We start from the raw sequence: 10,498 nt of genomic DNA, 5'->3' as shown, positions 1-10,498 counted from the left end.
ACCGGCATGGCTGCAGAGTCTCGCCGAGTCCTTGCTATCTTGCTGGTCGACTGGCTGCACAGTCCGTGGATACCTCAGGCCTCCGGCATGTACAGCTAGCCCTTCTTCCCGCCGGGCACCGTGCAGCCACTGGAGCGGGGAGTTGTCCAACAGGTGAAGGGTCACTACCGCCAGGCTATGCTGCTCAAGGCCATGGCTGCGCTAGAGGGCCAAGATCGTTCAGGCCTGCAGCTGGTCCTCATGGAGGCCCTGCACTTCGTGGCTGCAGCTTGGCAGGCAGTGGAGCCTTCTGACATAGCTGCCTGCTTTCGTGAGGCTGGCTTCGGGGGTGGCCCAAATGCTACCATCACCACTGCCCTCAAGAGCGAGGGAGAGGAAGAGGAGGAGGAAGAAGAAGAAGAGGAAGAGGAGGGAGAAGGGGAGGAAGAGGAGGCAGAGGAGGAGGAGGAAGAAGGGGAGGAAGAGGAGGAAGGGGGGGAAGGAGAGGAGTTGGGGGAGGAGGAGGAGGTGGAAGAGGAGGCTGATGTTGATGACAGTGAGGAAGAGGAGGAGGAGGAGGAGGAGGAAGAGGAGAGCTCCTCTGAGGGCTTGGAGGCAGAGGACTGGGCCCAGGGTGTAATGGAGGCCGGTGGCAGCTTCGGAGGCTATGGTGCCCAGGAGGAGGCCCAGTACCCTACCCTCCATTTCCTGGAAGGTGAGGCAGACTCTGAGTCGGACAGTGAGGAAGAGGAGGACGATGATGAAGACGATGACGATGAAGACGATGAAGATGAGGATGGTGATGAGGTGCCTGTGCCTAGCTTTGGGGAGGCCATGGCCTACTTCGCTATGGTAAAGAGGTATCTGACCTCCTTCCCCATCGATGATCGTGTGCAGAGCCACATCCTCCACTTGGAACATGATCTGGTCCATGTGACCAGGAAGAACCATGCCAGGCAGGCAGGAGTTCGGGGTCTTGGACATCAAAGCTGAGCCACTGGGCCTAGCCATGCCCTCAACCCAGATGTGGCAGCACCAGCCCAGGGCAAAAGGACTCTCTGGGCAGCTGCTGTGGATGGAGCCAGAGTAGGGAGCCCCAGATGCTACCATCACTTTAGCGATATTCCCCAGGCCCTGTGAACAAGCCCAGTCACCTTGGTAGGGCCCAGGGTTGGGGTCAGCCTCACTGCCTGCTTATTGCCTCTTTCTCAGAGTCCTCTTTCCTCCCCATTTGCCCCTGAACTTGGGGGACCAGGTGGGGAGCTGTCCGGTGCTACCACACCATGCCATCAGTGGACTAGGCCACAGCAGCCACCAGGGATGGGCCCTGGAGGCTCCCGGCCAGACAGTGCCTCTCCCCTCTGCCGTCCACACCAGGTCTTTGGTGGGGGGGACCCCAAAGCCATTCTGGGAAGGGCTTCAGAGGAAGGTCCAGCCTAGGCCCCTATGAGGCTGGCAGCCCCCCATCCCTGCCCCCAGACCGCCTCAAGAAGCACAGTCTAACCACAGGCTCCTAAGCCTGCTTCTGCCTGCTTTCCCACCTCCCCAATCCCTTTCTCTGGCCCAGCCCATGTTACTTTGGCCCTTGGTTTTCTCAACAGATTGGAGGTTCCTAAGAGGCCCTCCAGGGGAGTGAAAATGGGCATTTCTCTTGTGGGCAGCTGCAGGCCCCATGCCTCTCCTTCCTCCTGGCAGGGTCCTATCTTGGGCAGGGGGCCTGGGTCTGGGCCCAGAGTCCAGTTGTCCAGCTGCTCCTTTCCCAGTATGAATTCAATAAATCCATCCACTCCCTTTTTGTGGGGTGAATGTTTTAACAGCCAAGGGTGCATCATCCTTCATGGTTTGGGCTTGCGTCTGTTTTGGGGACACATACTTTCCCAGTTTCCTTTGTTCCTTGCTCTGGTGGGACATTAAAGCAAGTGTTGAGTGAGTGGCCACAGCCTAGGCCCTGACTAGGGTGAGAGGCCACCTCTGTCTAAATGCGATCTAGACTTGGGGAGGAAGGGGTCTTCAGTGCACCTGCCTGGGCATGGCTTTGAGGAAGCCAGGCCTTCTACTGCTTTGGGGTCAGTTGACGGACAGGAGGGAGGGAGCTGCAGTCTCTGTTGGGCTAAATTGAACTATGTAGGCACCCGGGAACTAGGCCTCTCAAGGCTCATTCAAAGTCGTTTAAGGAGTGGGGCCAGAGGGCAGAAAGAAAGGGGTGTTAGGGCAGCTCCTATGCTACCGGTTGGAGTTTGGAGGGGCATACAGGTGCCTCAAGAGGGCATCTCCAAGCCTAGTGGCTGTCCTTGGAGACAGTGGCAGGAGAAAGGTGATATTGCTGGGGAGAGATTGCACCCCCCAAGAAACTGAAAATGAATTAGCAACTCCCTTTGCGGTGCCCTCCAGTCCAAAGGTGAAGACAGGCCCCTTGATGATCCTAACCCCTTTCTTTTTTTCAGGGCCAGTCTCGCCTTCCTGGCCCTCCAGCATTGAGGCCTTCAGGCCCCAGCGGTTCCACCTAGGGCAGGGCCTGAGCTCGTGCAGGGAAGGGAGCTCTGGGCCCCAAACCGGTTTTCCCACCTTGGCTAGGGCTGGCATATCACCCCTCTGGTTCCCTCCCCACCCCCACCTCCTCGCAGTTCCTCTCTCCACCCTAGAATGTAAAGGGGGAAGGGGGGCTATCCAGGTAATCTTGTCTCCTGCCTGCCCTGGGTGTGGTCTCTTCTAGAAAGGCAAGGCCTCTATGTATGATTTTGTTAACGAAGAAACATTCAAATCTGTAAATAATTTTTGTGAGTTTATTTGAGCCAAATTACTGGGAAGCAGAATCTCAACATACTGAGATAATGCTCCAGAGAATGGCAGTTTGTTGCCTTGTTTTATAAATTACAATCAAAGGAGGAGGCATAAGTGGGTGACATGACATCTATTGGTGATAGATTAGGAAGGCAGGAGAAAGCAAAGCAGGGAAACCTCTGGGATTGGGTAAAAAGTAAAAGGATAGACACGTGCTTCTTTTTACATGGGTGGATACAGGATAGTTAACAGTCAACAATTAACACGATAACAATGAGGTAATTTGTAGTTTCGCCCAGGTGCACTGGTTGTGCCCTGAGGGGCCCAGAAAAAAGGAAGTTACAAGTTACCCTGACTTTTCAAAGGTATGTTTATTGTAGATGCAAAAAGACAATAGGGTCAGTTAAGATCAAAGTTGATCTTTGTCAGGGAATATACCGGCCTAGGACATGACTATCCACCATAGACTGCTTTTTATTTTAAAAAGTTTTGATTTCAGACCATCCTTTGTGGTTACGTTAGGTCTCTGAGTTTGCAAGGCCGCCACGCAGGCCTTGCCTGAGTTAGTCAGGTTAGCATGTGGCCCCTTTTCATTCACAACTTTAAAATAGAAAGTGGGGTCACGGCTCCACCCTTGGCTTTCCTCACTCCTGACACAGATCCCTTCTAGGCCTTGGAAGGCTTTGAAACTAAGTGACAGCAAACAGTAGTAGGGATTCCCCTTACTGTCATTCCCCCCACCCCCATCAATGCCTTGGAGAGGAGACCAGAAAGTCATGAGGGAGACCACCTACCTCTTGGCCTGCTTTGGAGTAAGTAGGTGGGAGCAGTAGCCTTCTCCCCAGGTGGCCCTGGCCAATCCAAGTCCCTTACCTCAAATAACAAGGCAAATCCTTTCCATTTGTCTGCTGCCTATAAGAACACTTCTTTTGCTGCAACTGAGATCACCTCATTTTTTTTAATATACATTTTTTTATTGATTTCAGAAAGTAAGGGAGAGAGCTAGATAGAAACCTCAATGATGAGAGAAACATTGATTGGCTGCCTCCTGCACGCCCCCTACTGGGGGGAATCAAGCCTGCAACCCCGGCATGTGCGCTTGGCTGGAATTGAACCTGGGACCCTTTAGTCCGAAGGCTGACCCTCTCCACTGAGCCAAACTGGCTAGGGCAGATCATCTAATTTTTGATAACACCACATCTCAGGTGCTGTGCTAAGCACTTTAGATGCTTACAACGCCCTTATGAGGTAGGTAAAACCATGAGAAAACAGGCACACGGAGGGTCCAGTAATTCGCCCAAAGCTACACCGCTAGTGTGGAAGCAAGTGTTCTCCCCAGGGTGACCCTTGAAGTTGCTCTTTACTTATACTCTGCGTCCTTTCATTAAGGAAGCACCCATCTTCCTAATCCTCCTAAAGGTAGCCCTCTTGAAATGGAACTGGTTGCTGAGGTCAATTTCTAACCCATGAAAGAATAGCTTTTGGGATGGAGATGAGGGATGTGGAGTTCTTGCAGCTCTTATATCTATAAACTGTTCCAGCAGTCCCCATACAAATACAGGTCTTCTGTAAATACCCTTCCTATTCTCCTCCCTATTACCCCATTGAAACAAATAGGTGAGAACTACCAGTATTTTACAAAGGAGGTTAATAGGGAGGAGTTAAATGACCTGCCCAAGGCACTGGCCTTGAGCTCTGGTGTTCTCCCTGGGAGTCTGGGTTTCATACTAAATGCCCCACCAGGATACTGCTGGGACTGGGCTGGGGATGGGAGGGGCTGGGGGGTGGGGATGGGCCTATGAGCACAGAGCTTTGAGGAGGGATCCAGCAAGGCGGTACTATCACAGAGTCCAGATGGGAAGCAGCAGATGCTGCCTTCACTTGGGACTGACCGCTACATAATCCAGAAGGGGGATCCCAGTCCTGGGGATGCTGGTGCAGGGTTCTGCGGGCCTGGTTGACTTTGGAAGGACCCAGAGCGAGCCAGTAGCTGGTCCTCAGGTGGCGTGGGCAAAAATTATTCCTTCTTGGGAGACGGGGAAGACAAGGCCACCTATAACCGCCTTTTCAAATCTGGAGGCCTGAGAGGAGGTAACCGGGAAAAACTACAACTCCCAGAAGCCTCTGCTCTCTGGAGTCAAGGATGGTTGTCATGGTTTCAGAAAACAATATGGCCTCTCCCAGCTAGGACGGGAGTCTCCGGGTTAGAGAGGCAGAAGCGGGTCTGGACGCCCTCGGCGGCGAGGGAGGAGACGCTTGAGCTGCCGTGAGTTTGGGACTGGACGCTGCCGGCTGGATCAGCCTCCCTTTGCCGAGGGTGCCAATGGCGGGCAGTGTGGACGAGGAGGCGCTGCACCAGCTGTACCTGTGGATAGACAACATCCCTCTGTCCCGGCCCAAGAGAAATCTCTCCCGGGACTTCAGTGACGGAGGTGTGCGCCTGTGTATGTCCACGTTTCTGTCCTGTATGCACGTGTGTAAGGGGTCTTTGTGCAAACATATCTTTACGCTTGTGTACGTGTGTGGTGTTGTCTATCTCCTAGGACTTCAGTTGCAGAAATGAGTCTGAGTGTGTGAGACAGTGACTCTCTCATGGGACTTAATGACGAAGGTGCATATCTGTGTATGTATTTTTGCATCTCTGCGTGTGTGCATGCACATTGCTATATTCTATATGTTTATCTTATGGGAGTCAGAGTGTGTGCTCCTATGTGTATTGACATATTTTGTCCTGTATGTATGTAGGGGAGTCTTGTATGTATATGTGTTGCTTTGTGATTGTGAAGGTGTCTGTGTGTTTAAGATGGTCTCCTGGGATTTTAATGTGTGACTCTTTGTGCTTCTGTGTGTATGTTGGTGACTGTCTCTTGGAACTCCAGTGATGGAAATATGTGTATGTGTCCATCTCTCTGTGTGCTATATGTGTGCTTGGACGTGTGTGTAGTGTGTGTGTGTGTGCTGTGTGTGTCTGGACAGGTATGTATCCTGTGTATCTACACATTCTATCCTATGTGCATATCTGTAGAGGGATCTTATCACATATGTCTGTGTGGGTCTGTGACTTTCTCCTGGGACTTTGGTGTTGTGTGTGTGTGTGTGTGTCTATATTTATGCCTATGATGGAGACCCAGGATCCTAAAGGGCTCCCATGGAGATTCCTTCTCTATTAGGATACCAGAGACCACAGTTTTCAAATGCCCTGAGTTATTGGGGAAGGAATGTAGCCCCTCTGGAGTATGCTGGAGGCTTAGTCTCCAGCTGATCACTGATCTCACTTCCTTTTCCCCACCCTCCCCTGTCCTCTTTCGCCCCTCTCTTCCTATCATCCTTTTCCATTTCCACATCTCCACCTCTCCACTTGGCCCCACCACTCTGCCACCCATGATTCTCCCATTCCACCCATTTGTTCTCTCTTCCTCTTCTCCCTTTCCCATCCCCCCCTCTTTCATGTCTGCTCCCACTCCTACTCCTTCAGTCCTGGTTGCAGAAGTCATCAAGTTTTACTTTCCCAAGATGGTGGAGATGCACAATTATGTCCCTGCCAACTCTCTCCAGCAGAAGCTCAGCAACTGGGGTCACCTGAACAGGTAGCAGAATATCTGGGTGCACTAGCAGGATTTCTAGCCCCTACCCTGGGCTCCCAGGAAGGGCTGCCCCAGCCCCTCCACCTCCTATGGTCTCCACAGCCCAGGCAGACAGAATTGTCTGGTGACAAAATTAAGGGACTCTTCTATTGGGGAGGTGAAAGGTAACTTGGGACACCCAAGAACAGGGCCCAGGTACGGTGATCTTCCATCCCCCCAGGGCTGTGCACTTAGCACAGCAGCTGCCGCACCCCTCTTCTACCCGTGTCTACCCTCCAGGAAGGTGCTGAACAAGCTGAATTTTTCGGTGCCGGAGGACGTGATGCACCAGATCGTGCAGTGCACCCCCGGCGTGGTGGAGTTGGTGCTCATTCCACTGAGGCAGCGCCTGGAGGAGCGGCGGAGGCGCAGGAAGCAGGGCTCGGGCTCCTTACAGGTGCCACCTACTCAGGCTTCTTCCCCCCCTGCTCTGAGGGAGCTTCCCAGCCTGCAGAAAGTCCCCACCGTGGCGATAAGTGCGGAAGAAGGGTGCCTGGTTAAAGGGAGCCTGGCCTGGGGGACGGTGGGTGGAAGGGACATGGGGCCCTTTGGGGATGGGCGAGCAGGAGCTCACAGTGGACCCCGGGGTTCTTTTAGGAGCTGGTTCCCCAGGATGGCAGTGGCTACATGGATGTGGGTAAAGTGGCTTTTACTTTTCCTCCCTCCCAAGGGGAGCTTTTCTCCTTTCCTTCCTTGGGGGGAGGGAGGAGGGAAAGACAGGAAAATAGGACTCCAGAAGGGTTACTCCACCACTTACCTCTTCTCAGGTTTGTCCCAGAAGCCCCGAGGGGAAGGTGCCCAGGACACCCAGGGAGGGGGGCAGCTCAGGTAAGGAAACTGGGGGTTCCTGACCTTACCAGACCAGGTAAGGAGGTAGGGAAGGCAGGAATGGGCTAGGGGAGTGGGGAGACCTGGCCGAGGGGCCCTGGAAAGATGAGGGCCAGGCCTCCCCTAAGCTGCTTCCCACCCCAGGGGGGGCCGGCAGCCGGTGCCCCGGCGTCCTGGGTATAGCCAGGTGCTGCACGGCGACCCGAGCGTCATCCTCCAGATTGCCGAGAAGGAGCAGGAATTGTTGGCCTCGCAGGAGACTGTGCAGGTGGGAGCCCTGGGAGGTGCGGGGGGTTGGGGCCTGCGGAGGACGGGATGAGGGCAGGGGGTCCCTGGGTTTGACCTCTGCGCGGCCGCCCAGGTCCTGCAGATGAAGGTGCGGCGCTTAGAGCACCTGCTCCAGCTCAAGAACGTGCGCATCGACGACCTCTCCCGCCGGCTGCAGCAGGCGGAACGGAAGCAGCGGTGAGCTGAGCAGCTGCTCAGGACGCAGGGATGCCCCAGTGTTTGCCAGAGCCCTGAAAAGGCCGACACACCCACAGAACAGCCCATGCACCCACAGAACGCGGACTAACGGGGCGGGAAGGGGGCGGGTCCAGCTGCTCCTAAGAGCCTCTGGGAGCCCCACCCTCGGGGTGAGGGTGAGCATGGTGGGTGGGCGGTGGGACAGGAGCCCTTACGTCTGAGCACGGAACTGAGCCACCTCCTCCCACTCCATCCGGATCAGGAGAATGGACCACTTTCCAGAACCCAGAACCCGTGTGCGGAGGCCTGGTGTGTACCCCAAAGCAGTGAGAGACACCAGGCGCTCCATTTTGGAGCTCCCTGTGCTGGGCTTTGGGGGATGGTCCCCCCACTGGGTCCGCACCACTAGAACCGGGTCCCTATCCAGCTGTGAGGACAGTGATGTCTCCATCTAGTTCTCTGTGCCCTGGGCCGTTGGGGAAGTGAGGGAGTCCCTGGCCTCTCCTGCGTGCTCACCTGGGACCCATTTGGAGGCGGGAGGAGGGCAGCTGCTGGAGAGGAAGGGAGGGGGAGGGGTTCAGCCAGGTGTGGGAAGACATCGGCTGTGCCTATACCAAATCGCCCTCCCCTCCCATGAGGTAGAGTTGACACTATTTGGGGTATATGGGACAAGGCTGCCCCCATTAAAAGCATTGTGCTCTCTCTCTTGTGCTAACCTTCTCTCTCTGCCTGGATCCTTGTGGGCAGTGAGGTCCTGCCTCCCTTTTGCTGCACCCTTCACCCCTTGAGGGCCTTTTATGCCCAGAATGGGTCTTGCCTTGTGGGCAGCTGGGCCCTGGGTGGCCACTGCTTTGTAGGCTGATGATAACACATTGTCAGGTCTTCTGCACTAGGAGAGTCTGACTTCTAACACTGGCCTTACTAGACTGACCCCCAAATCTACCCTCACTGTCTCCTTTAACTCTGTCCAAACCCACATTTCAGATTCTCTCCAAATGTAGCCACATACTCACCCTAAACCATGCCCGTGGACTGACTCCTAAATGTGTCCTCTGTATGACTCAACCCTGCTCACAGACTGATCCCAAGTTTTATGGGCTGAAGACAAGCTTGACTCCCAACCCTGACTGAGATACCATGGCCATGTGTGACCCTAACTCTGACCAGTAACATTGAACATTTGTAAATCCTAAGCCCCCTAAAGTTCTGTTCCTAGGCATATATGCAGCATATACCCAGGAGAAACTTAAGCTTCGTGTTCTGTGTTCTGGGGCACATGTATAGCAATGTTCATAGCAACACATTTTGTAATAGCAAAAGAGCTGTTATCTGTTACTGTGTAACAAATCACCACACACCTAAAGGCTTAAAACAGCATTTATTATCTCATATTTTCTGTTGCTCAAGAGTCCAGGGATGGCTTAGCTGGGTCCTCTGCCTCAGGGTTTCTCACAAGGCTACAATCAAATTGTTAACCAGAGGTGTAGTCTTATCTGAAGGCTTGACTGGGGAGGGACTCACTTCCAAGTCCATCTGGTTGTTGACAGAGTCCAGTTTCTTCTGGACTGTTGGAGTGAGGGCTTCAGTTTCTTGCTGGTTGTTGGCTGGTGGCTGCCCTCATTTCCTCATCACCCAGCAAAGGAGAGAGTTAGATGCTAGCAAGGTGGAAGTTATAGTCTTATCTAATGCAATTACAGAAGTGACATCCATCACATCTGTCATATTCTATTTATTTGAAATAAGTCACTAGATCCAGCCAACATTCAAGGGGAGAGGAACACATAGGTTTGAATACCAGGAGGGAGAGATCAATGGGAGCCATTTTAGAAGCTGGCTACAAGGAGGAAAAAGCAACAGAAGATAAAATCTAGGATAGGGGTTACTTCTGAGAGAAAGCAGAGGGCAGAGATGCAAGAGGCACATTAGTAGATATAAGTTATTTGTAATGTTTTAGTTCTTGGGGCAAGTGGTGGGTTTACAAGTGTTCACAAATGGGCTGTTTATGGACAACTGGGGAGAAAGTGTGAGGTTATTTATTGTTCTGAACCATTAAAAAACAAACAAGGATTATGTGGTATCCAATTCTATTTACCTGAGTTCCTAAATTAATACAAATAAAAAACTAATAACTATTCATGACCTTGGTCTGTGCCCTTCCCTTGCACTCAGCCTGGTCTTAGGTTAAACACTGGCTGCAGCCTGGCCCTCTGTCTTACCCAAATCAACTGCAGCCCTGCACACATACTGACCCAATCTAGCACTGTTCTCTCTCCATCATCTGCATTGGGTCTTCAGTGTTCTGTTCTCTAAACCTTTCATCCATGGACTGTATTTGTACGCTCCTGTGTGTGGAGCTGGAAGGCATGGTTTGTAGAGGGGTCTGAGGATCAGGGTAGGGGTAGGGCATGGTTCTGCCTGACAGGAGCACAATGGACCCAGAATGCAGGTTCAGCGATTGGGGTTACCCCCTTAAGAGTCTGCTGACCTCCTCCATTAGCAGAGGCTAGGCCAGGTCCTGGAGGTTCTTCCTCCTTGAGTCCCCCCCACCCTATTCCTACTATCCAGATATGCCTGAGTCTGTTTTAATATCTCAAAACCCTACAGATCAAACCCCAAAAGCAGTGGAGAATTTTATTGAATGTTTCTTGGGAACAAATATGAAGGTGGATTACATCACACATTATGTCTATAACACTTCTTTAAACATCTCTCTTGTTCTCTAAACTTCCCTTCTGACAGCCACTACCATATTTTTCCCACTCTGCTCCTCACTCCCCTATCACCTTTCTGATCCACACTAAATCAGATTTCTTCTGGTTCAT

The 10,498-nt window shown here is 52.8% G+C and overlaps 2 protein-coding genes across 2 annotated transcripts; both read left to right on the top strand.

Annotated features, from left to right (window-relative positions):
• Positions 1–6: 6 nt before the first annotated feature.
• Positions 7–1,800, top strand: CENPB (centromere protein B). The gene is given in 3 exon segments (XM_006109775.1): positions 7–33; positions 36–101; positions 103–1,800. Coding segments are annotated over 3 exon segments (963 nt in total). The 3' UTR covers positions 973–1,800.
• A 2,767-nt stretch (positions 1,801–4,567) lies between these two features.
• Positions 4,568–8,378, top strand: SPEF1 (sperm flagellar 1). The gene is made up of 7 exons (XM_006096417.3): positions 4,568–5,192; positions 6,236–6,347; positions 6,624–6,780; positions 6,981–7,020; positions 7,151–7,211; positions 7,356–7,479; positions 7,573–8,378. Exons 1-7 carry the CDS (start codon positions 5,084–5,086, stop codon positions 7,678–7,680), a joined length of 711 nt encoding a protein of 236 aa, XP_006096479.1. The 5' UTR covers positions 4,568–5,083; the 3' UTR covers positions 7,681–8,378.
• The last annotated feature ends 2,120 nt before the right edge of the window (positions 8,379–10,498 follow it).

Source organism: Myotis lucifugus, unplaced genomic scaffold (assembly GCF_000147115.1).
Source record: "Myotis lucifugus unplaced genomic scaffold, Myoluc2.0 scaffold_178, whole genome shotgun sequence".
NCBI lineage: Eukaryota > Metazoa > Chordata > Mammalia > Chiroptera > Vespertilionidae > Myotis > Myotis lucifugus.
Note: the sequence above shows the minus strand (reverse complement) of the source record. Positions and strands in the feature narration are given on the sequence as shown.

Excerpts from the sequence above, each read along its gene's own strand:
- SPEF1 (XM_006096417.3), top strand. The coding sequence starts at position 5,084 with ATGGCGGGCAGTGTGGACGAGGAGGCGCTGCACCAGCTGTACCTGTGG. Across the intron at positions 7,021-7,150 it reads CAGTGGCTACATGGATGTGG|GTTTGTCCCAGAAGCCCCGA; the intron begins GTAAAGTGGCTT and ends ACCTCTTCTCAG. Across the intron at positions 7,212-7,355 it reads CAGGGAGGGGGGCAGCTCAG|GGGGGGCCGGCAGCCGGTGC; the intron begins GTAAGGAAACTG and ends TTCCCACCCCAG.